This window comes from Bubalus kerabau, chromosome 15, assembly GCF_029407905.1.
Source record: "Bubalus kerabau isolate K-KA32 ecotype Philippines breed swamp buffalo chromosome 15, PCC_UOA_SB_1v2, whole genome shotgun sequence".
NCBI lineage: Eukaryota > Metazoa > Chordata > Mammalia > Artiodactyla > Bovidae > Bubalus > Bubalus kerabau.
This window is the reverse complement of record NC_073638.1, coordinates 42,459,329-42,482,985: the sequence shown is the minus strand read 5'-3', so window position 1 is coordinate 42,482,985 and position 23,657 is coordinate 42,459,329. Positions and strand designations below refer to the sequence as shown.

The 23,657-nt window shown below is 38.8% G+C and overlaps 2 protein-coding genes across 5 annotated transcripts in view; one reads left to right on the top strand and one right to left on the bottom strand.

Annotated features, from left to right (window-relative positions):
- SBF2 (SET binding factor 2) overlaps positions 1-23,657 on the bottom strand; it is a 508,637-nt gene that overhangs the window by 410,290 nt on the left and 74,690 nt on the right. For all 4 annotated transcript variants that reach the window (XM_055548648.1, XM_055548644.1, XM_055548646.1 and 1 more), the window contains exon 2: positions 453-538. In XM_055548648.1, the coding sequence (XP_055404623.1) occupies positions 453-538 (86 nt within the window). The remainder of the gene's footprint in view (positions 1-452; positions 539-23,657) is intronic.
- Positions 11,384-23,657, top strand: part of AMPD3 (adenosine monophosphate deaminase 3) — a 296,752-nt gene continuing 284,478 nt past the window's right edge. The window contains exon 1 of the mRNA XM_055548650.1: positions 11,384-11,393. The gene's annotated coding sequence lies outside the window, so the exon portion shown is untranslated. The remainder of the gene's footprint in view (positions 11,394-23,657) is intronic.

The window sequence follows — 23,657 nt, the reverse complement described above, 5'->3', positions numbered from 1 at the left end:
GATTTCAAGACCAAATTCAAACCATGATTGATCACTATTAAACCAACCTTTGGTTTTGTTTATCTACGTTTTTATTTAGTTTTCACTAAAACATCGACCTTGAAATTTTCAGGAAGAAAAATACAATAAATATTTGATTAGTGACACACACTATCACTGAAGATACTAGGCTAAGAGTTTGATTATAAGAATCAGAGGAATTTTTCAGCTTCCAGGTACATAAAGATCATCTATTTCATCTTTAATATTAAAGAGAAATTTAAATGGGAAGAACAGCAAAACAGGTATTCCAGAACCAATGTAAGTCAAAGGTTTCTGTGTTGGGGAGATTATTTTTAATGTGTTACAATTAAATCACCAGATAATTTAAAAGTAACTGCAACATAAATATAACCATAAATAAAACAAGAAAAGTATCATTTTAAAAGTACAGTAATACAACATCAGCTTACCAATTCAATTCCCTGTGGAAAAGGTGTATCATCCCAGTCCTTCTGTGGAAATCTCTGGATTATTTTCCCCAGACCTGCTCCTGACCCTATTAATAAAATCAAAGTGCATTAAGTTACAGGTACTTAAAAATCTGAATACTCATTTTATTAATACTTATTTCTAAATGAATACTTGTTGAACAAATTTATATACTGATTAAACATTTTCATGTTTTAAAGGGCATAAAACTATCTTCTAAACACAATACTGAAATGATAGGTAATTCCCATCCTACAGACTCTCAGAAGAGTGACACAGAAATACTAGGAAAAACAGGTATGTGAAATCAAGCCTCCACATCATGGGAGTAACTACCCTTTATTTCCAATAAGGAAAGCCATCTTCTGCTCAGTATCTCGAGTTGAACTTTAAAACCTTTACCATGAAGACAAAGTAATCTTAAATGACAAATGAAATGGCACTATTAGCACTACGCTGAGTTATGGGCTATAAGCACTGTGCAGGGTTAAAGAAAGATTTTTCAGAGTGGCCTGGAAATTAGACAATTGCCTAAACAGGGTTTCTCCACATCAGCACCACTGACATTCTGGGCCAGATAATACCTTGTTGGGTTTGAAGGCAGTGGGAGGGGAGCTATCCTGTGCATTATAGTACACTATAGTATGTTTAGTAACATCCTTAGCTTTAACCCACTAACAGTTAATAACACCGCATCTAATACCACTAAGTTGTTACAACCAAAAATGTCTCCAAATCACTGCCAAATATGCTCGGGGTTGGGGACGGGGGCAAAAATGCCCCTGGTTGAAAACCACTCATCTGTATCATTCAGTTCAGTTCAGCTGCTCAGTCGTGTCCGACTCTTTGCAACCTTGGGACACTAGCACGCCAGGCCTCCCTGTCCATCACCAACTCCCGGAGCCTGCTCAAACTCATGTCCATTGAGTCAGTGATGCCATCCAACCATCTCATCCTCTGTCGTCCCCTTCTCCTCCCACCTTCAATCTTTCCCAGCATCAGGGTCTTTTCAAATGAGTCAGTTCTTTGCATCAGGTGGCCAAAGGATTGGAGTTTCAGCTTCAGCATTGGTCCTTCTAATGAATATTCAGGACTGATCTCCTTTAGGATGGACTGGTTGGATCTCCTTGCAGTCCAAGGGACACTCAAGAGTCTTCTCCAACACCACAGTTCAAAAGCATCAATTCTTCGACGCTCAGCTTTCTTCATCATCCAACTCTCACATCCATACATGACCACAGGAAAAACCATAGCCTTGACTAAACAGAACTTTGTTGGAAAAGTAATGTCTCTGTTTTTTAATATGCTGTCTAGGTTAGTCATAACTTTTCTTCCAAGGAGTAAGTGTCTTTTAATTTCATGGCTGCAATCACCATCTGCAGTGATTTTGGAGCCCCAAAAAATAAAGTCTGTCACTGTTTCCACTGTTTCCCCATCTATTTGCCATGAAGTGATGGGACCAGATGCCATGATCTTAGTTTTCTCAATGTTGAGTTTTAAGTCAACTTTTTCACTCTCTTTCACTTTCATCAAGAGGCTCTTTAGTTCTTCATTTTCTGCCATAAGGATGGTATCTTCTGTGTATCTGAGGTTATTAATATAATCTCAGGTTAATGCTGAGGTTATTCTCCCAGCAATCTTGATTCCATCTTGTTCTTCATCCAGCCCAGCATTTTGCATACTATACTCTGCATATAAGTTAAATAAACAGGGTGATAATATACAGCCTTGATGTACTCCTTTTCCTATTTGGAATCAGTCTGTTGTTCCATGTCCAGTTCTAACTGTTGCTTCCTGACCTACATACAGATTTCTTAGGAGGCAGGTCAGGTGCTCTGGTATTCCCATCTCTTGAAGAATTTTCCACAGTTTGTTGTTATCTGCACAGTCAAAGGCTTTGGTGTAGTCAATAAAACAGAAGTAGATATTTTTCTGGAACTCTCTTGCTTTTTCAATGATCCAACAGATGTTGGCAATTTGATCTCTGGTTTCTCCGCCTTTTCTCAATCCAACTTGAACATCTGGAAGTTCACAGTTCACGTACTGTTGAAGCCTGTCTTGGAGAATTTTGAGCAGTACTTTGCTAGCATGTGAGATGGGTGCAATTGTGTGGTAGTTTGCACATTCTTCGGCGCTGTCTTTCTTTGAGATTGGAATGAAAACTGGCCTTTTCTAGTCCTGTGGCCACTGCTGAGTTCTCAAATTTGCTGCCATAATGAGTGCAGCACTTTCACAGCATCATCTTTTGGGATTTGAAATAGCTCAACTGGAATTCCATCACCTCCACTAGCTTTGTTTGTAGTGATGCTTCCTACGGTCCACTTGACTTTGCATTCCAGGATGTCTGGCTCTAGGTGAGTGATCACACCACTGTGGTTATCTGGCTCATGAAGATCTTTTTTGTATAGTTCTTCTGTGTATTCTCACCATCTCTTCTTTATATCTTCTGCTTCTGTTAGGTCCATACCATTTCTGTCTTTTATTGTGCCCATCTTTGCATGAAATGTTCCCTTGGTATCTCTAATTTTCTTGAAGAGATCTCTAGTCTTTCCCTTGTTTTTTTCCTCTATTTCTTTGCACTGATCACTGAGGAAGGCTTTCTTATCTCTCCTTGCTATTCTTTGGAACTCTGCATTCAAATGGGTATACCTTTCCTTTTCTCCTTTGCCTTTGACTTCTCTTATTTTCTCAGTTATTTGTAAGGCCTCCTCAGACAGCCATTTTGCCTTTTTGCATTTCTTTTTCTTGGAGATGGTTTTGATCCCTGCTTCCTGTACAATGTCATGATCCTCTGTCCATAGTTCTTCAGGCACTCTGTCATATCTAATCCATTGATAGACAGAGTCTATATCATTTCTCTATCATTACTATTACAAAATTACCCTGTGACATTAAAGACCAGATCAACTCAAAATTGATCTTTGGGGATATAATCTGTGAGCAATTTGGGCTAGAGAGTACATGCTAGGTCTAAATTGCTTTTTGCTGTACTTTTTAAAGAGCTTCCTGCACTTACATATTCTACATGCTGTTTCCACTCACTCTGAAGTAAAAGCAACTGCATTCTGATTATCTGTGCATCTAACTTAAGGAAACCTTAACACCTGATTCAATTTTTTAAAAAGAAATCATCCACTATCATCTCTCATCTTCATCCCTGTGAACTGAACTTCCCTTTGGCTCTCACTTAGACTTCAATCACTTTATGACCAAATTCTTACCTTTAAAAGATAACTGGAAAGTTAAATTCATCTTACTGACCAACTGAGAATTGTTCTAAAATTGAGGTCACACTTGAAAAAGGCAAAATAAAAACATTGTCAAAAACGAACAACTGCTGCAGTATAGTAACTCTTCATATACCAACCATTATAGGGAAATAAAGGATTTCAGTCAGAGTAAACTAAAAGTGATTTATTATAGACACCCAGCTTCCAAAATCCACCTCAAGTATCACCAGTTCTTACATTCATAGCAAACTTAATTCAACAAATTACTAGATACTGGAGATATACAATAAAAAAGACATGGCCCCTATCTCAAGGAATTAAGAGAACAGAAAACAGAAAAATGAACTGATAATTTCAGTATATCACAGTAAGTACAACGACAGAAGTAGCAGAGAAATCATGGAAATTTTTACAGAAATGACAGCTTCTTGTTCTTTCAGAACCATCTTTATATGCCCAAGTACCTAGCATAATGAATGCCTGGCACTTAGTTCATACTGAGCTAAATGTTTATTTCAATAGATTTGTTAATATTGATGGAAATTGTTTTAAACTTATATCTCCTCTCACTTTTTAAAAAGTGATATGAATATTATATATATCATCATATTTAATCAGGTGTTCCTATATTGCTTTCAATTCTGAAAGTCATAACTCATGTACTTCAGGCTCAGGAAATATTTTATCACATTAATTTTCACTAATCATAAAAATAATAAATGTCAGCTGCAGAAAAAACTTTAATATATAAAAATATAAAGGAGAAATCATCTATTATCCCACATCCGAAGACAATTACTGCTAATGTTTGGATTTTACCCTAGGCTTTTCTCATATGTGTATTTTTTCCATCATATTCAAGATAATACTAAACTTAAGTTTATATATTGATTTATTATTAATGTTTTCTAACATGCCTTTGACAATTATATATATTTCCTATTTTCTCTATTATAAATAATGCTATGAAAGCACCTTTCTATACAAATCTATATCCTCGTCTCACTTTTGCCCAGAAAAAATCTTTAGGTATACAACTAATGGATCAAAGAATATGAAAATTTTAAAAACTCACACAAAGTCAAAGGGCCCATCAGAAAGATATAATTTTTTACACCCTGTGTATAAGAATGAGACTGTTACTTTCACTTGTTTAGTTAATGCCAATTTGAGAAGTAAAAAGCTCCTTGTAAGCAGGAACATAACTTTCTAAAGGTCTCTAGGAGCCATATACTTACTTTATTGATTTCATAATGATATGCAGTCTTTCAATAACATGAAAGCTTAGTGTGAAATGTTGATGTAACATTTGTAAGCACACAGAGAAATATGATTCATGAGTGATATAACTTCCTTATATGATGCTATTTGTAAATGGAAATTAGGTTATAAAAAGGCAAAAATAAAAATGGTGACATGGTATTTCACAAATAAAATGTGGAAGGAGCTACAGCACAGGTTTTGAATATCAAATATGCAAATTGGTACAGCTAACTTTTGAGAAACTTAGGAGAATACACTATGGAAGTAAACGAACATTGTCTGATGCTTCTTTTTGGATTTTAAGACTTTAAACTGAATGTTTAAATTTATTTTCCAAGTTTATAAAATTTACCTAAAACCATTCTTACAGGAAGCACTGGTTGTATTTAAGAATGCTGACAAGATGAAATTTTATGTTAAGGAGCAAGCCATATTGCGGGAAGACTGTTTTAGAGTCAAATGTCCACCTGTGGGCTGATTCTTGTGTCCAGAGGTGAAGTCAATCAGAATGGCTGTGGAAACAGCTCCGATTTGCACTATATATTAAATGGGCATGGGTAACTGGGTAGGGAGAGAGACACTTCTCAAAAGAAAGGGGATCACTTCTTAGAAAAGACAAGTGATAGGCTGACAAATTGTGATTGTTCACTGCACTGCATACAGCTAAATTGAAAAAAAAAAAAAAAAAGAGGGGGCAGTTATTAGTCAAGGCCTTCCTGATTTTCTTTCCAGCCCCTACTCTACCACTGCATCATAAAATCAGGAAATACAATGACCAAATGTGGAGCTCATACATAAAAAGAGGGACTCTTAGCAGGATACCAACACATTTGGAAATAGCTTTCTTTAAAAAAAGAGCAAATGCTAGACAAACCGCCCCACACAAATTTAGGAAGGGTGAGGAAATACTGGCGTGATCAGGCACACTTTTCCCTCCTTTATGTGTGGTAACCCATCCACCTTCCCCTGGGTCCTGATAGGGTAATCCACTTACCCGGCCCACCACAAGGATTATCAAGTGACCTAGGATGATCCAACCATTCACCCTGCCAAAGTGACTGTTCAAGCCTTACCAGATGACTGCAGGAAAGTCAAACAGTATTCTTAGGGAGTGCTAAGTAGCACGCTGTAGGTGTGGAACAGCCAATAGTATGAGGAAGATGTTCATTTGCAGAAGAAATGAAGTCAGTAGGGGTTAATTAACTGAAGAAATGCAATACTTTGCTCTATATGAAACAAGATGCTTGATATTTGTTGATCGTATCAACTGACAGAAATCAATCATTTTAGTATCATGTATATGTTTAAAGTATACACATATAAAATATATACTACTTGGCTTAACAGAGGCTCTGAATTTTGAGAAATGCTACTCTAATGCATACTTTTTAAAATCTTCTCTATGTTTGTCTACACAACTAGATCGGTGGTTATCTATATTAGAGTTGCTTTCTGAAGTCCATCTGCCCATACCACATTCTATCAAAAATGGCACCAGTTCAAGGAAGGGCAGCAGTCATGTTCAGAAGCACACAATCCTCTCTCTCTTACCAACCAGAGAGAAATTATGAAATCATTAATTTGACTAGTACATTTGCTTCTACTTGCATATTTCACCTCACTAGAATGGAAACAGTGATTTTGACCTGCTATGTTTACTGATGTATCCCAGGCATTTAGAACAATAACTAGTATATATTAGATATTTAATAAAATACTTGTTGAGTCAATGAATGGGACTATTAGGTGGGCAAGGGCAAGCAACTGGCAAGTAACTTATGACCAGAGTGACCTATAAAAGGTACCTTAGACAAACCTGGCTCCTCTGCTGGGAAATTCCGAATAGAAGAAATGAGAGACTAAAGCAGCTAAAAAGATGTATCAAGACTTGTGAGTCAGGCAACCGCAGGGGGTCATGTGTAAAGCCAGTTACAGAAGAGCAGAAACCCAGGCCAAGACTTGCCAGTACAGCACAGGTTGGCAGTACAGACACAGGAGGCAGCAGAAATGATGCAAGAGAAAGGCTGGGTAGCTGTCTAAGTTCTACCTCCAGTAAACCGGTAGCACTGGAGCATCTGCCATCAAACTTCAGAAGTAACAATACTCCTCCCTCTGAGACTAGACTAGATCTATGATTCCTTGTCACAAAACAGGCCAAACAATAATACACAATTTACACGTAGATGTAAAAGGCATCTACGATAGATCAAGCCCTTTCAAACTGGTAAAGGGTCTGGAAAATTTTACATAAAAGAAGATTTAGTCAGAAAAGTGTTTTTAAAAGTGCTTAAAAAGAAGCACATATGAGAACTTTCTCCAAATGTGTAAAGAGCTATTATATGGAAGAAGATAGAGTGGAACAAACTAGAGCCAAAAGCTATAATTCAGAGGAGATATTATTGAATCAATATAAATGAAGAACCTTGTGAGAATGAGAACTATCAAAAATGACAGCGTGAACTGCCACAGAAACTACAAGGGCTTTCTTGGTGGCTCAGTGGTAAAGAACCTGCCTGTCAATGCAGGAGATGCAGGCTGAATCAGGAAGATCCCCTAGAGCAGGTCCCCTAGAGAAGGTAATCCCTACCCACTCCAGTATCATTCCCTGGGAAATCCCATGGACAGAGGAGCCTGGTGGGCTACAGTCCATGGGGTCACAAAAGAGACACGACTGAGCAACGAAGTAACAACAACAAATGGTGTATCCCCCCCAAAAAAATCTTAAAAGCAGACATTCTTTCATGGTTTAAAAAGCAATGTATTAAGTCTGTTCTCTATACCTGTGAGTTTGTTTCTATTTCACTTATGAGGCAGAATGGGAATAAGGTGTTGAAAGGTAAGAACTACGATGTATAAAATGGATAGACCACAGGATGTGCTATACAGCGCAGGAAAATAGTCACTGCTTTGTAGTGATTTTAAATGGAGAGTAACCTATAAAAAATGCTGAGTCAGGTACAGTGCTCTGTACCTGAAATTAAAATGATGCAAATCAACTATACTTCAATTTCTAAAATGCAATTCGAGTTTTCTAAAAGTGCATGATGCATATACATGGTAACCTCTTTTCACAATGACTTTGTTTTTCATATGATTTTTATACTCAGCAAACTTTATACTCGGTCTACATTTAATACTGCAGACATTCATGAATAATTATGGAAATTAAAGTATGGACTTTCTCACTAACACGTTTCAAATATATAAATCAAATAACGGACTAAATTTATTAATATGTGCATGCAAAAGCAGAAGTCTCTCACTCTATTAATACAGAAGGGTATTTGTCCTTCTCTGTCTGGCATATTTCAGCTAGAGTATGCTGGGGGGAAACAGGGAGATGTTAGTAACAGTACAAACTTTCGACTATAGGTGAATAAGTTCTGAGGATCTAATGTAAAACATGGTGACAACACTGTATTGCAAAATTGAAATTTGCTAACAGTAGAACTTGTACTCACCTAAAAAAAGACAAATATGTGAGATGATGGATGAATTAATTAACTAGGTGGGGGAATCCTTTCACAATGCATATGTATATCAAATCACCATGATGTATTCTTTAAATATCTTACATTTTGCTTGTTAATTTTACCTCAATAAATAGTTGGGAAAAATTACTGAAAAGCCAAAAAGAAAATTAAATGAATGGTACTAACAGAAACCTTTAAATAGTAATTATTATACAAATGAAACAGTAGCCTTTAACACTGACCTTTTAAATAATTTTACAAGTAAATGAATGGATAATGCAGAACAATACATCAGCTAAAATGTCCTCTTACTTTCATCACAGATTGCCCATCCCTTGGTTCCTAACTGATCCTTATCTCTCCCAAGGAGGACAAGAACAGTCTGCACATAGATTTGTCTTTAGACACAAAGAAGACAAGTTTTGATAAAGGAAGATGGCAGACACAGTGTATCTAACCTCTGATTAGTATAGTGGAAAAACCTGGGCTTGGAGGCTAGACAGACTTAAGTTCAAATTCAGGCTCCACTATTTCACTTACTCCCTAGAAATCTGTTTTCTCAACCTCAAAATATGGTTAATATAATCCCCATCATAAAAAGCTGCCATTAAGAATGAGATCACACACTTAGCAGCAAAGAATCTGCCACAAAAGACAGACTTGAGACAAGAAAAGTTAGATCAAGTTAAGACTTACTCTTCTACTTAAAGAATATACTTTAAAGGAGTTCCCACTGTTCACATTATCTCAGGGCTTCCCAGATGGCCCAAGGGGTAAAGAATATGCCTGCCAATGCAGGAGACACAGGCAGGAGACATGGGTTCAATTCCTGGGTTGGCAAGTTCCCCTCAAGAGGAAATGGCAACCCACTCCAGTATTCTTGACTCAAAAATCCTATGAACAGAGAGCCTGGCAGGCTACAGTCCATGGCATCATAAGAGCCGGACACAACTTAGCGACAGAGCCACAAACACATCCAAAGAGTATTGAGAAATCAATGGCAACCTAAAGGCAGCCTTTAGCTGACATTTGTTTTACTCTGTCCCAATCAACACTTATATTAATTACATAGTTGAAAACATAAGACATCCTCTTCAAATCTGTAAAAAGAAAAAAATCTGAAGATGGAGGTAGCAGAAACCTAGCTCACCAATTTTGCTGAATTCCCATATAAAAGATAGCATCAAAACAGCACAATTGAACTGGCATAAAGACCAATGTAACAGGGACTTCCCCAGTAGTCCAGTGGTTAAGAATCTGCTTTCCAATGCAGGGCACACAGGTTTGATCCCTGGTCGGGGAACTGAAATCAAACATGCCACAGTGCAGCTAAGCCCACACACCTCAACTACTGAGCCTGTGAGCTCTAAAGCCTGTGCTCCACAACAAAAGAAGGCCATACCCCACTACTAGAAAAGCCCCTGTAAGCAGCAATGATCACACCAAAATGAAGACCCTGGGCAGCAAAAAATAAATAAATAAAAGACCTATGTAACAGAATAGAGAATCCAGAAATAAACCCTCATGTATATGGTCAAATGATCTTTAAGAAAAGTGCCAAGGTTACACAATGGGGAAGGACGGTTTCTTCAACAAAATGTGCTGGGAAAACTATTTATCTGCATGTAAAAGAATACGAATGGATCCATGCCTTACACCACATACAAACATTAACTCAAAATGGATTAAAGGCCTAAACCATACCTGAACTACAAAATTCCTAGAAGAAAACAAAAAGGGAAAAGGTTGATGTTATTGGATTTGGTAATAATTTCTTACATATAACATAAAAATACAGGCAACAAAAAGTAAAAACAGCAAAAAGGGACTACATCAAACAAAGATTCATGCACAGCAAAGGAAATTAAAACACAGTAAAATGCAACCTACAAAATGGGAGAAAGTATTTGCAAGCCAGATATCTGATAAGGAGTTAATATCCACAATATATAAAGAGCTCCAACAACTCAACAACAACAAATATCCAATTTAAAAATAGGCAAAGAACTTACATAGACATTTCTGCAAAGAAGACATATAAACAGCCAACAAGCATATGACAAGATGATCAATATCACTAAGCATTAGGGAAACTCAATTAAAACCACACAGATTAGGATGGCAACTATCATAACCCAGAAAACAACACACGTTAGAGAGGACACAGAAAAACTGGGACTACTGCGGACTGTTGTCTACAATGCAAAATGGTACAGCCCCTATAGAAAACAGTATGGAAGTTCCTCAAAAAACTAAAAAAGAAACTATCATATAATCCAAAAATCCCATTTCTGGGTATATATTAAAAAAAACTGAAAACAGAATCTCAAAGAGACATTTGCACATTCATGTCCACTGAAGCATTATTCACAACAGCCAAAAGGTGAAAGCAACTAAAACATCTATTAACAGAGATGTCTCTGGTGGTCAGTGGCTAAGACTCTGTGATTCCAATGCATGGGGTACAGGTTCTTTCCCTAGTCAGGAACGAGATCCCACATGCCACAACAAAAGATCCCACATGCCACAACTGAGACCTGGCACAGCCAAATAAATATTTTTTAAAAATCTAATAAAAGATGAATGGATAAAGAAAATGGGGTACATACATACATGGAATAATATTTAGCCATAAAAAAGGAAATCCTGTCAAGTGCTACAACACAAACAAACATAGAAGCAACCTAGATGTCCACTGACAGATGAACGGATAAAGAAGCTGCAGTACATATACACAATGGAATATTATTCAGTCATAAAAAGGAACACATTTGAGTCAGTTCTGATGACGTGGGTGAACCTAGAGCCTATTATACGGAGTGAAGTAAGTCAGAAAGAGAAAGATAAATATCATAGTCTAATGCATATATATGGAATCTAGAAAAATGGTACTGAAGAATTTATTTGCAGGGCAGCATTGGAGAAACAGACATAGAGAATAGACATGTACATGGGGGGAGGGGAGGAGAGGGTAAGATATATGGAGAAAGTAACATGGAAACTTACATTACCATATATAAAATAGACAGCCAAAAGAAATTCGCTGTATCTCTCAGGAAATTCAAACAGGGTCTCTGTATCAACCTAGAGGGGTAGGATGAGGAGGGAGATGGGAAGGAGGTTCAAAAGGAATGGGGTATATGGATACCTATGGCTGATTCATGTTGAGGTTTAACAGAAAACAACAAAATTCTGTAAAACAATTATCCTTCAGTTAAAAAATAAATTAATTCAGTTCAGTTCAGTTGCTCAGTCGTGTCTGACTCTTTGTGACCCCATGGACTGCAGCAGGTCAGGCTTCCCTGTCTATAGCCAACTCTCAGAGTTTACTGAAACTCATGTCCATTGAGTTGGTGATGCCATCCAACCATCTCATCCTCTGTCATCCCCTTCTCCTCCTGCCCTCAATCTTTCCCAGCATCAGAGTCTTTTCAAACCAGTCAGCTCTTCGCATCAGGTGGCCAAAGTATTGGAGTTTCAGCTTCAACATCAATCCTTCCAATGAACACCCAGGACTGATCTCCTTTAGGATGGACTGGTTGGATCTCCTTGCAGTCCAAGGGACTCTCAAGAGTCTTCTCCAACACCACAGTTCAAAAGCATCAATTCTTCGGTGCTCAGCTTTCTTTATAGTCCAACTTTCATATCCATACATGACTCCTGGAAAAACCATAGCCTTGATTAGATGGCCCTTTGTTGGCAAAGATATGTCTCTGCTTTTTAATATGTCTAGGTTGGTCATAACTTTCCTGCCAAGGAGTAAGCATCTTTTAATTTCATGGCTGCAATCACCATCTGCAGTGATTTTGGAGCCCCGAAAAATAAAGCCTGTCACTGGTTCCATTGTTTCCCCATCTACTTGCCATGAAGTGATGGGACCAGATGCCATGTCTGAATGTTGAGCTTTAAGCCAACTTTTTCACTCTCTTCTTTCACTTTCATCAAGAGGCTCTTTAGTTCCTCTTCACTTTCTGCCATAAGGGTGGTGTCATCTGCATATCTGAGGTTATTGATATTTCTCCCGGCAATCTCATGATGTACTCTGCATAGAAGTTAAATAAGCAGAGTGACAATATACAGCCTTGACGTACTCCTTTTCCTATTTGGAACCAGTTTACTGTTCCATGTCCAGTTCTAACTGTTGCTTCCTGACCTGCATACAGATTTCTCAGGAGGCAGGTCAGGTGGTCTGGTATTCCCATCTCTTTCAGAATTTTCCACAGTTTATTGTGATCCACACGGTCAAAGTCTTTGGCATAGTCGATAAAGCAGAAATAGATGTTTTTCTGGAACTCTCTTTTTTGATGATCCAACAGATGTTGGCAATTTGATCTCTGGTTCCAAGACGGGCGGGTCATGGTGGAGAGATTTGACAGAATGTGGTCCACTGGAGAAGGGAATGGCAAACCACTTCAGTATTCTTGCCTTGAGAACCCCATGAACAGTATGAAAAGGCAAAATGATAGGATACTGAAAGAGAAACTCCCCAGGTCAACAGGTGCCCAATATGCTACTGGAGATCAGTGGAGAAATAACTCCAGAAAGAATGAAGGGATGGCACCAAAGCAAAAACAATACCCAGCTGTGGATGTGACTGGTGATAGAAGCAAGGTCCAATGCTGTAAAGAGCAATATTGCATAGGAACCTGGAATGTCAGGTTCATGAATCAAGGCAAATGGGAAGTGGTCAAACAAGAGATGGCAAGAGTGAATGTCGACATTATAGGAATCAGCGAACTGAAATGGACTGGAATGGGTGAATTTAACTCAGATGACCATTATATCTACTACTTCGGGCAGGAATCCCTCAGAAGAAATGGAGTGGCCATCACGGTCAACAAAAGAGTCTGAAATGCAGTACTTGGATGCAATCTCAAAAACGACAGAATGATCTCTGTTCGTTCCCAAGGCAAACCATTCAATATCGCAGTAATCCAAGTCTATGCCCTGACCACTAACACTGAAGAAGCTGAATTTGAACAGTTCTATGAAGACCTACAAGACCTTTTAGAACTAACACCCAAAAAAGATGTCCTTTTCATTATAGGGGACTGGAATGCAAAAGTAGCAAGTCAAGAAACACCTGGTGTCACAGGCAAATTTGGCCTTGAAGTACGAAATGAAGCAGGGCAAAGACTAATAGAGTTTTCCCAAGAAAATGCACTGGTCATAACAAACACCCTCTTCCAACAACACAAGAGAAGACTCTACACATGGACATCACCAGATGGTCAACACCGAAATCAGATTGATTATATTCTTTGCAGCCAAAGATGGAGAAGCTCTATTCAGTCAGCAAAAACAAGACCAGGAGCTGACTGTGGCTCAGACCATGAACTCCTTATTGCCAAATTCAGACCTAAATTGAAGAAAGTAGGGAAAACCACTAGACCATTCAGGTATGACCTAAATCAAATCCCTTATGATTATACAGGGGAAGTGAGAAATAGATTTAAGGGCCTAGATCTGACAGATAGAGTGCCTGATGAACTATGCAATGAGGTTCATGACATTGTACAAGAGACAGGGATCAAGACCATTCCCATAGAAAAGAAATGCAAAAAGCAAAATGGCTGTCTGGGGAGGTCTTACAAATAGCTGTGAAAAGAAGAGAAACGAAAAGCAAAGGAGAAAAGGAAAGATATAAACATCTGAATGCAGAGTTCCAAAGAATAGCAAGAAGAGATAAGAAAGCCTTCTTCAGCAATCAATGCAAAGAAATAGAGGAAAACAACAGAATGGGAAAGACTAGGGATCTCTTCAAGAAAATGAGAGATACCAAAGGAACATTTCATGCAAAGATGGGCTCGATAAAGGACAGAAATGGTATGGACCGAACAGAAGCAGAAGATATTAAGAAGAGGTGACAAGAATACACAGAAGAATTGTACAAAAAAGATCTTCATGACCCAGATAATCACGATGGTGTGATCACTGACCTAGAGCCAGACATCCTGGAATGTGAAGTCAAGTGGGCCTTAGAAAGCATCACTACCAACAAAGCTAGTGGAGGTGATGGAATTCCAGTGGAGCTATTCCAAATCCTGAAAGATGATGCTGTGAAAGTGCTGCACTCAATATGCCAGCACATTTGGAGAACTCAGCAGTGGCCACAGGACTGGAAAAGGTCAGTTTTCATTCCAATCCCAAAGAAAGGCAATGCCAAAGAATGCTCAAACTACCGCACAATTGCACTCATCTCACACACTAGTAAAGTAATGCTCAAAATTCTCCAAGCCAGGCTTCAGCAATATGTGAACTGTGAACTTCCTGATGTTTAAGCTGGTTTTAGAAAAGGCAGAGGAACCAGAGATCAAATTGCCAACATCCACTGGATTACAGAAAAAGCAAGAGAGTTCCAGAAAGACATCTATTTCTGCTTTATTGACAATGCCAAAGCCTTTGACTGTGTGGATCACAATAAACTGTGGAAAATTCTGAAAGAGATGGGAATACCAGACCACCTGATCTACCTCTTGAGAAATCTGTATGCAGGTCAGGAAGCAACAGTTAGAACTGGACATGGAACAACAGACTGGTTCCAAATAGGAAAAGGAGTACATCAAGGCTGTATATTATCACCCTGTTTATTTAACTTATATGCAGAGTACATCACACAAACTGGAATCAAGATTGCCAGGAGAAATATCAATAACCTCCGATATGCAGATGACACCACCCTTATGGTAGAAAGTGAAGAGTGAAGAGGAACTCAAAAGCCTCTTGATGAAAGTGAAAGTGGAGTGTGAAAAAGTGGGCTTAAAGCTCAACATTCAGAAAACGAAGATCATGGCATCCAGTCCCACCACTTCATGGGAAATAGATGGGGAAACAGTGTCAGACTTTATTTTTCTGGGCTCCAAAATTACTGCAGATGATGACTGCAGCCATGAAGTTAAAAGACGCTTACTCCTTGGAAGGAAAGTTATGACCAACCTAGATAGCACACTCAAAAGCAGAGACATTACTTTGCCAACAAAGGTTCGTCTAGTCAAGGCTATGGTTTTTCCTGTGGTCATGTATGGATGTGAGAGTTGGACTGTGAAGAAGGCTGAGTGCCGAAGAATTGATGCTTTTGAACTGTGGTGTTGGAGAAGACTCTTGAGAGTCCCTTGGATGGCAAGGAGATCCAACCAGTCCATTCTGAGGGAGATCAGCCCTGGGATTTCTTTGGAAGGAATGATGCTAAAGCTGAAACTCCAGTACTTTGGCCACCTCATATGAAGAGTTGACTCACTGGAAAAGACTCTGATGCTGGGAGGGATTGGGGCAGGAGGAGAAGGGGACGACAGAGGATGAGATAGCTGGATGGCATCACTGACTCGATGGACGTGAGTCTGAGTGAATTCCGGGAGTTGGTGATGGACAGGGAGGCCTGGCGTGCTGCGATTCATGGGGTCGCAAGGAGTTGGACACGACTGAGCGACTGATCTGATCTGATCCTTGGTCTTTTCTAAGTCCAGCTTGAACATCTGGAAGTTCAAGGTTCATGTATTGTTGAAGCCTGGCTTGGAGAATTTTGAGCATTACTTTGCTAGCGTGTGAGACGAGTGCAATTGTGCGGTAGTTTGAGCATTCTTTGACACTGCCTTTCTTTGGGATTGGAATGAAAACTGACCTTTTCCAGTCCTGTGGCCACTGGTGAGTTTTCCAAATTTGCTGGTATATTGAGTGCAGCACTTTCACAGCATCATCTTTTAGGATTTGAAATAGCTCAACTGGAATTCCATTACCTCCACTAGCTTTGTTCGTAGTGATGCTTCCTAAGGCCCACTTGACTTCACATTCCAGGATGTCTGGCTCTAAGTGAATGATCACACCATCTTGACTACCTGGGTCGTGAAGATCTTTTTTGTATAGTTCTTCTGTGTATTCTTGCCATCTCTTCTTAATATCTTCTGCTTCTGTTAGGCCCATACCATTTCTGTCCTTTATTGAGCCCACCTTTGCATGAAATGTTCCCTAGGTATCTCTAATTTTCTTGAAGAGACTTCTAGTCTTTTCTATTCTATTATTTTCCTCTATTTCTTTGCACTGATCACTGAGGAAGGCTCTCCTATCTCTCCTTGCTATTCTTTGGAACTCTGCATTCAAATGGGTATATCTTTCCTTTCTCCTTTGCTTTTTACTTCTCTTCTTTTCACAGCTCTTCTTTCACAGCTAAGACCTCCTCAGACACCCATTTTGCTTTTTTGCATTTCTCTTTCTTGGGGATGGTCTTGATCCCTGTCTCCTGTACAATTAATAAATTAATTAAACACCCCCCAAAAAAATCTTAAGAAAGCTCATATCAAGCAGTACATCTTAGCCAACCATATTACCAAATATCGATCACTATTACTTTGACTTAGGTGTTTTTCATCAACACATTTTACCAGTTTATTCAACCTGAGTACACATGAGTATATAGCACAGAAAACATATAGAAAGATGCTCATCAAAGCATTAACATAGGATTTTCATCAATTGTATTGCCTGATCCATATATTCTAAATTTTCTAATATGTACACACATTTCTTTGTAATGAATGAAAAGTTTTAAAGCATATTAACCACTTTTGTACCTTCAATGGTGGAAAAATTATATACGTGCTATTAAATTTATAGATATGGATAAAATGGGGTATATACATACATATAATATTATTTAGCCTTAAAAAAGGAAATCTTGTCAAATGCTACAACACGAATAAACTTTAAGGACACTATGCTAAGTGAAACAAGCCAAATAATACATGATTCCTCTTCTATGATGAGAACCCAAAAACAGCTAACAAGTATTCACTAGAAAGTAGAATGGCCAATTTGAGAGTGGCAGCACATTTCTGTAGCATGGACTAAAATTACTAGAGCAGTTTAAGACCCCAGACTGGAAAAACTGCAAGGAGTAGAAGAATCAAAACTGAGCAGAAAAGGACTTTCTACCACCTGACTGTGTATTGTCATCCTGCTTATTTAACTTATATGCAGAGTGCATCATGCGAAATATTGGGGTAGATGAATCACAAGCTGGAAACAAGACTGTCAGGAGAAATATCAACAACCTTGGACACGCAGATGATATCATTCTAATGGCAGAAAGGGAAGAGGACCTAAAGAGCCTCTTGATGAAAAGAGGAGAGTGAAAAAGCTGGCTTAAAACTCAACATTCAAGAAACAAAGATCATGGCATGCAGTCCCATCATTTCATGCCAAACAGAAGGAGGAAAAGACAAAGCAGTTACAGATTCTATTTTCTTGGGCTCCAAAATCACTGTGGATGGTGACTGCAGCCATAAAATTAAAAGAAGCTTGGAAGGAAAGCTATGATAAGCCTAGAGAGCATATCAAATAGCTATTAATTAGCAAAGACATCATTTTGCCGACAAAGGTCCATATAGTCAAAGCTATGGTTTTTGCAGTAGTCATAAGAGTTGGATCATAAAGAAGCCTGAGTGCCAAAGAACTGATGCTTTCGAACTGTAGTGCTGGAGAAGACTCTTGAGTGTCCCTTAGACAACAAGGAGATCAAACTAGTCAATCCTTCCGGAAATCAACCCTGACTATACATTGGAAGGACTACTGCTGAAGCACCAATATTTTGGCCGCCTGATGAGAAGAGCCAATTCAATGGAAAAGACGACCCTAATGCTGGGAACGGTTGAAAGTAAAAGGAGAAGGGGGTGGCAAAGGATGAGATGGTTAAATAGCATGGACATGGATTTGCGCAAACTCCAGGAGATAGTGAAGGGCAGGGAAGCCTGGCGTGCTGCAGTCCATGGAGCACAAACAGCCAGACACGACTGAGCAACTGAACAACAACAACAATTTACCTGCTGGTCACAGTGCTCCTTCCTGGAACTATATAGGATAAATTTAGTCCCATTTCTACAAGACCGTTCTTCAAATATTTGAATATAACTCACAAAAATCTTGCCCGCTGTCTCTCCTCTGTACCTCCCCTGATCTTTTCTTTTTCATATTAGTTTCAATTTGCTCCTCAGATTCCAATGTGATTTTTAATTTTTTTTTACAATGTTAGGAATATGGAGTAGGGATCTAGATTACCTGCATGTGCTCAGTTGCTCAGTCATGTCCCACTCTTTGTGATCCCATGGGTAGGCTGCTCTACCCATGGAATTTTCCAGGCAAGAACACTGAAGTGAGTTGCCATTTCCTAATTCACTTCCACCATTTACTTGCTATGTGACTCTGTGAAAATTGTATTACCTCTTTGTGCTTCATTTTTTCCCCCCATACATAAAAGGTACTATTACCTACCTTGTAAGAGCTCTTGTCAGGAAAAATATGAGTTAATATACATGTGAAGAGTTTCAACAAGCATCTGGTGCACGATAAATACTATATAAGTGTTGATGATGATGATAACAATGATGACCATGACTATAACAAAATAAGTGTGTGCCAGTTTGCCTGAGTAGTACTCCAGAACGGAACACAGTACTTGAGATTACTGAGTTGGTCTCAGTGATACACTGTAGACAACTACTGCTCTAAATTACATTAGGTCCCGGTGACCACAAGACTTTGGAAGAAACATGTAAACCTGCAAAAAAACTGTTTCAGACTCAAGTTATACCTGTTAAATTTTTTTAGTTAGCCTAGCACAAGCATGTTTTAGATCTTATGTCTGTTACTCATTGTATATACATTATTCAATTTTTTAAGTGGGGGCATACATTTCATAGAATGTGACCATTTTAACAGTTTGATAGCTGTTGACAGAATCTTAAAAACTATTTCAGTAAAATAAAAACAAAAATGGAAAAAGTGGAAATTACTTAATTGCAACATGCTAAAAAATTGTTCAAGGAGTTTCTCCAAAAAATATTTTCCAAAAACATTTCATCAAATTGGCATAAGTCTGATTAATATTTTTTATTTTCCCAACTCCCCTTCAAAGACCACTGCCTTGTCATGGTGAAGGGGCTTGCATAACTCAATGAAGCTATAAGCCATTCCATGCAGGGCCACCCAAGATGGACTGGTCATAGCAGAGAGTTCTGACAAAAGATGATCCACTGGAGGAGGGAAAGGCAAATCATCCCAGTATACTGGCTGTGAGAACCTCACAAACAGTATAAAAGGCCAAAAAGATATGACACCAAAAGATGAGTCCCCCAGGTGTGGAGGTGTCCAATATGCTACAGGCAAGAGTGGAGGAGAATTACCAATAGCCCCAGAATGAAATGGCTGGGCCAAAGCGGATACAACTGTCAGTGGTGATGAAAGTAAAATCTGATGCTGCAAAGAATAGCACTGTATAGGAACCTGGAATGATAGGTCCATGAATCAAGGAAAACTGGACGTGGTCAAGCAGGAGATGGTAAGAATAAACATCAACATCTTAGGAATCAGTGAACTAAAATGGACAGGAATGGGCGACTTCTATTCAGATGACCATTATATCTACTACTGCAGATATAATGTGGGCAAGAATCCCAAAGAAGAAACAGAGTAGACCTCATATTCAGTGAAAGAGTCCGAAATACAGTTTGGGTACAGCCTCAAAAATGACAGAATGATCTCTGTTTCCAAGGAAAGTCATTTAACATCACAGTAATCGGAGTCTATGCCCCACCACCAATGCCAAAGAAGCTGAAGTTGATCAGTTCTATGAAGATCTAGAAGACCTCCTAGAACTAACACCTAAAAAAGATGGTCTATTCATCATTGGGGATTGGAATGCAAAAGTAGGAAGTCAAGAGATACCTGGAGTAACAGGCAAGTTTGGCATTGCAGAACAAAATGAAACAGGGCAAAGACTAACTGAATTCTGCCAAAAGAACTCGCTAGTTATAGCAAATACACTTTTTCAACAACACAAGAGATGACTTTACACATGGGCATCACCATCACCAAATGGTCAATACCAAAATCAAACTGATTACATTCTTTGTAGCCGAAGATGAAGAAGCAGTACACAGTCAGCAAAAATAAGACCTCGAGTTCACTGTGGCTCAGATCATCAGCTTCTCATAGCAAAATTCAGACTTAACTAAAGAAAACCAGGAAAAACAGTAGGCCAGCCAGGTATGACTTAAATCAAATCCCGTATGAATTCACAGTAGAGGTAACAAGTAGATTCAAGGGACTAGATTTAGTTAACAGTGAAGTGAAGTGAAAGCCACTCAGTTGTGTCCAACTCTTTGCAACACCATGGACTTTAGCCCACCAGGCTCTTCTGTCCATGTTATTTTCCAGGCAAGAATACTGAAGTGGGTTGCCATTCCCTTCTCCAGGGGATCTTCCCGACCCAAGGATCGAACCCAGGTCTCCTGCATTGCAGGCAAATTCTTTACCGTCTGTGAGGTCTGTAATATTGTACAGAAGGCAGTGAACAAAACCATCCCAAAGATTAAAAAAAAGCGAGAAGGCAAAGTGGTTATCTGAGGAGGCTTTACAAAGAGCAGAAGAATGAAAAGAAGCAAAAAGCAAGGGAAAGAGGGAAAGATATACTCAATTAAACTCAGAGTTCCAAAGAATAACTAGAAGATACAAGGCAGCCTTCTTCAACGAACAGTGCTTGATAATAGAAGAAGACAACAAAAGGGGAAAGACTAGAGATCTCCTCAGGAAAACTGGAAACATCAAGGGAGCATTCCACCCAAAGATAGGCACAATAAAGGATAAAAATGGTAGATATATAGTAGATGCTGAAGAGATCAAGAAGAGATGAAAAGAAGACATGGAAGAACCGTATAAAAGGATCTTAATGAACCGGATTACTACGATGCTGTGGTTAGTCACCCAGAGCCAGACATTCTGTAGTGCGAAGTTAAGTGGGCCTTAAGAAGCACAGCTGTTAATAAAGCTGGTGGATGTGATGAAATTCAAGCAGAACTGTTCAAATCTCTAAAGGATGATGCCATCAAGGTTTTGCATTCATTATGCCAGCAAATCTGGAAGACCCAGCCAGTGCCACAGGACTAGAAAAGGTCAATCCTCATCCCAAGTACCAAGAAGGGCAATACCAAAGAATGTGCTAACCATCAGACAATCGCACTCATTTCCTATGCTAATAAGGTCATGCTTAAAATCTTGCATATGTTAGGCTTCAGCATTATGCAAACCAAGAACTTCCAGATGTCCAAGCTGGGTTTAGAAAAGGAATAGGAACTAGAAATGAAATTGCCAACACTTGCTGGATTACAGAAAAAGCAAGGGAGTTTCAGAAAAACACCTATCTCTGTTTCATCGACTACGATAAAGCCTTGACTGTATGGATCATTACAAACTGTGGAAAGCGCTCAGAGAGATGGGAATACCAGACCAATTTACCTGTCTCCTGAGAAACCTGTATGTGGGTCCAAGAAGGAATAGTTAGAACCCTGTATGAAACAACTGACTGGTTCAAGATCGAGAAAGGAGTACAACAGGGCTGTCTGCTGTCACCCTGTTTGTTTAATCTATACATTGAGCACTTCATGAAAAATGCTGGGCTGGATGAGTTACAAGCTGGAATCAAGATAGGCAGGCAAATATCAATAACCTCAGATGTGTGGATGATACCACTCTAATGGCAGAAAGCGAAGAGAACTAAAGAGCCTCTTGATGATGGTGAAGGACGAGAGTGAAAGAACCAGCTTAAGACAAAATATTAAAACAACTAAGATCATAGCATCCACCCGCATTACTGCACAGCAAAATAGAAGGGGTAAAGGTGGAAGTAGTGACGAATTCCCTCTTTTGGGCTCCAAAATCACTGCAGATGGTGACTGCAGCCATGAAATCAGAAAACAACTGCTTCTTGGCAGGGAAGTGAGGACAAACTTAGTGTGTTGGAAAGCAGAGACATTAACCCTGTTGACAAAGGTCTGTATAGTCAAGGCTATCACAAAGTCTTGAAGACAGTCAAGGCTATCTTCCCAGTGGTCACAACAGTTGTGAGAGCTGGACCGTAAAGAAGGCAGAATGCCAAAGAATTGATGCCTTCGGACTGTGGTGCTGGAGAAGACTCCTAAAAGTCCCCCGGACAGCAAGGAGATCAAACAGTCAATCTTAAGGGAGATCAATGCTGAATATTCACTGGAAGGACTGAAGCTGAAGCTTCAGTACTTTGGTCATCTGATGTGAACAGACGATTGACTGGAAAAGTTCCTGATGCGAGAAAGACTGAGGGCAGAAGGAGAAGAGAGTGTCAGAGGATGAGATGGCTGGACAGCATCACCAATGCAATGAACATGAACTTGGGCAAACTCTGGGAGATGGTGAGGGACAGGGAGGCATGCTGCAGTCTATGGGGTCGAAAAGAGTCGGACACGACGGGATGACTAAACAACAACAACAGTTCTCCCAGTTGGAGTTAAAATTTCCCATAGGGAAAAAGTTTCGGTCAAAACATGCTATATACATATCACTGGCATTGGCACCAGTCCTTCTATTCTATTCTATCCCAAACAATCTCCAATTTCAGCACTGTGCCTAGCACCTGTTCTTTTCTTCACTAAGAATATCACCCTTAGGGGAAACAAGTGAAGCAAAAGCACGACACTAGAAAAATCAGACTTATGACCTTTCAGAAACATATAGCTGACTTATACATCTTAACAGGGTAAAAAAGCTGATCAGCAGAAATTTAATTTACTTGTTCATAAGTAAAATTAAGATGAGGGTCTTATAGTTCCCAAGCTTCCCATGCTTAATTGAAAAATCTGCTTTTTAGCAAATTATCATTTTTAAAAATGTTTTCTTATTCATCAAAGGCTTGTGCTATAATGCCAAAATAATCAGAAGATCAAAACTCTGCAACACAAGATCTAATTGTGCCAGTAAAGACCAACTTTCAAAGGATAAGGAAAAGAAAAACTGTTCATTCACTGCAAAGAAAGCATGCAGGAAATCATTCCACAATAGGCTTTCATATTTGATCCATTTAGTATTTAATCAAAGAAGTCTGGTTTTTTTTCAACTGAAACAAGCCTTTTTGTGGTTATTCAAAAATTTAGGTAGGAATGCAATATGATTTTCCGAATTTCCAGTATAATCTCCTATTATTCAAAAGGCTTATTAAGAACACACAAACTAATTTTTTCCAGAGTTAAATTTAGCAAAAAGCCAAAGGGCTTTCACAGAAGGGAAAAAGAATGCATTTCAAAATTTAACAGAATACATAGAGTACAATGCATACCATTAAAAATAATAAGTCAACAATAACTATATAACCTTGTGTTTTTCTTTTTCATTTTTTAATTGGGGAGAAATTGCTTTATACTGTTGT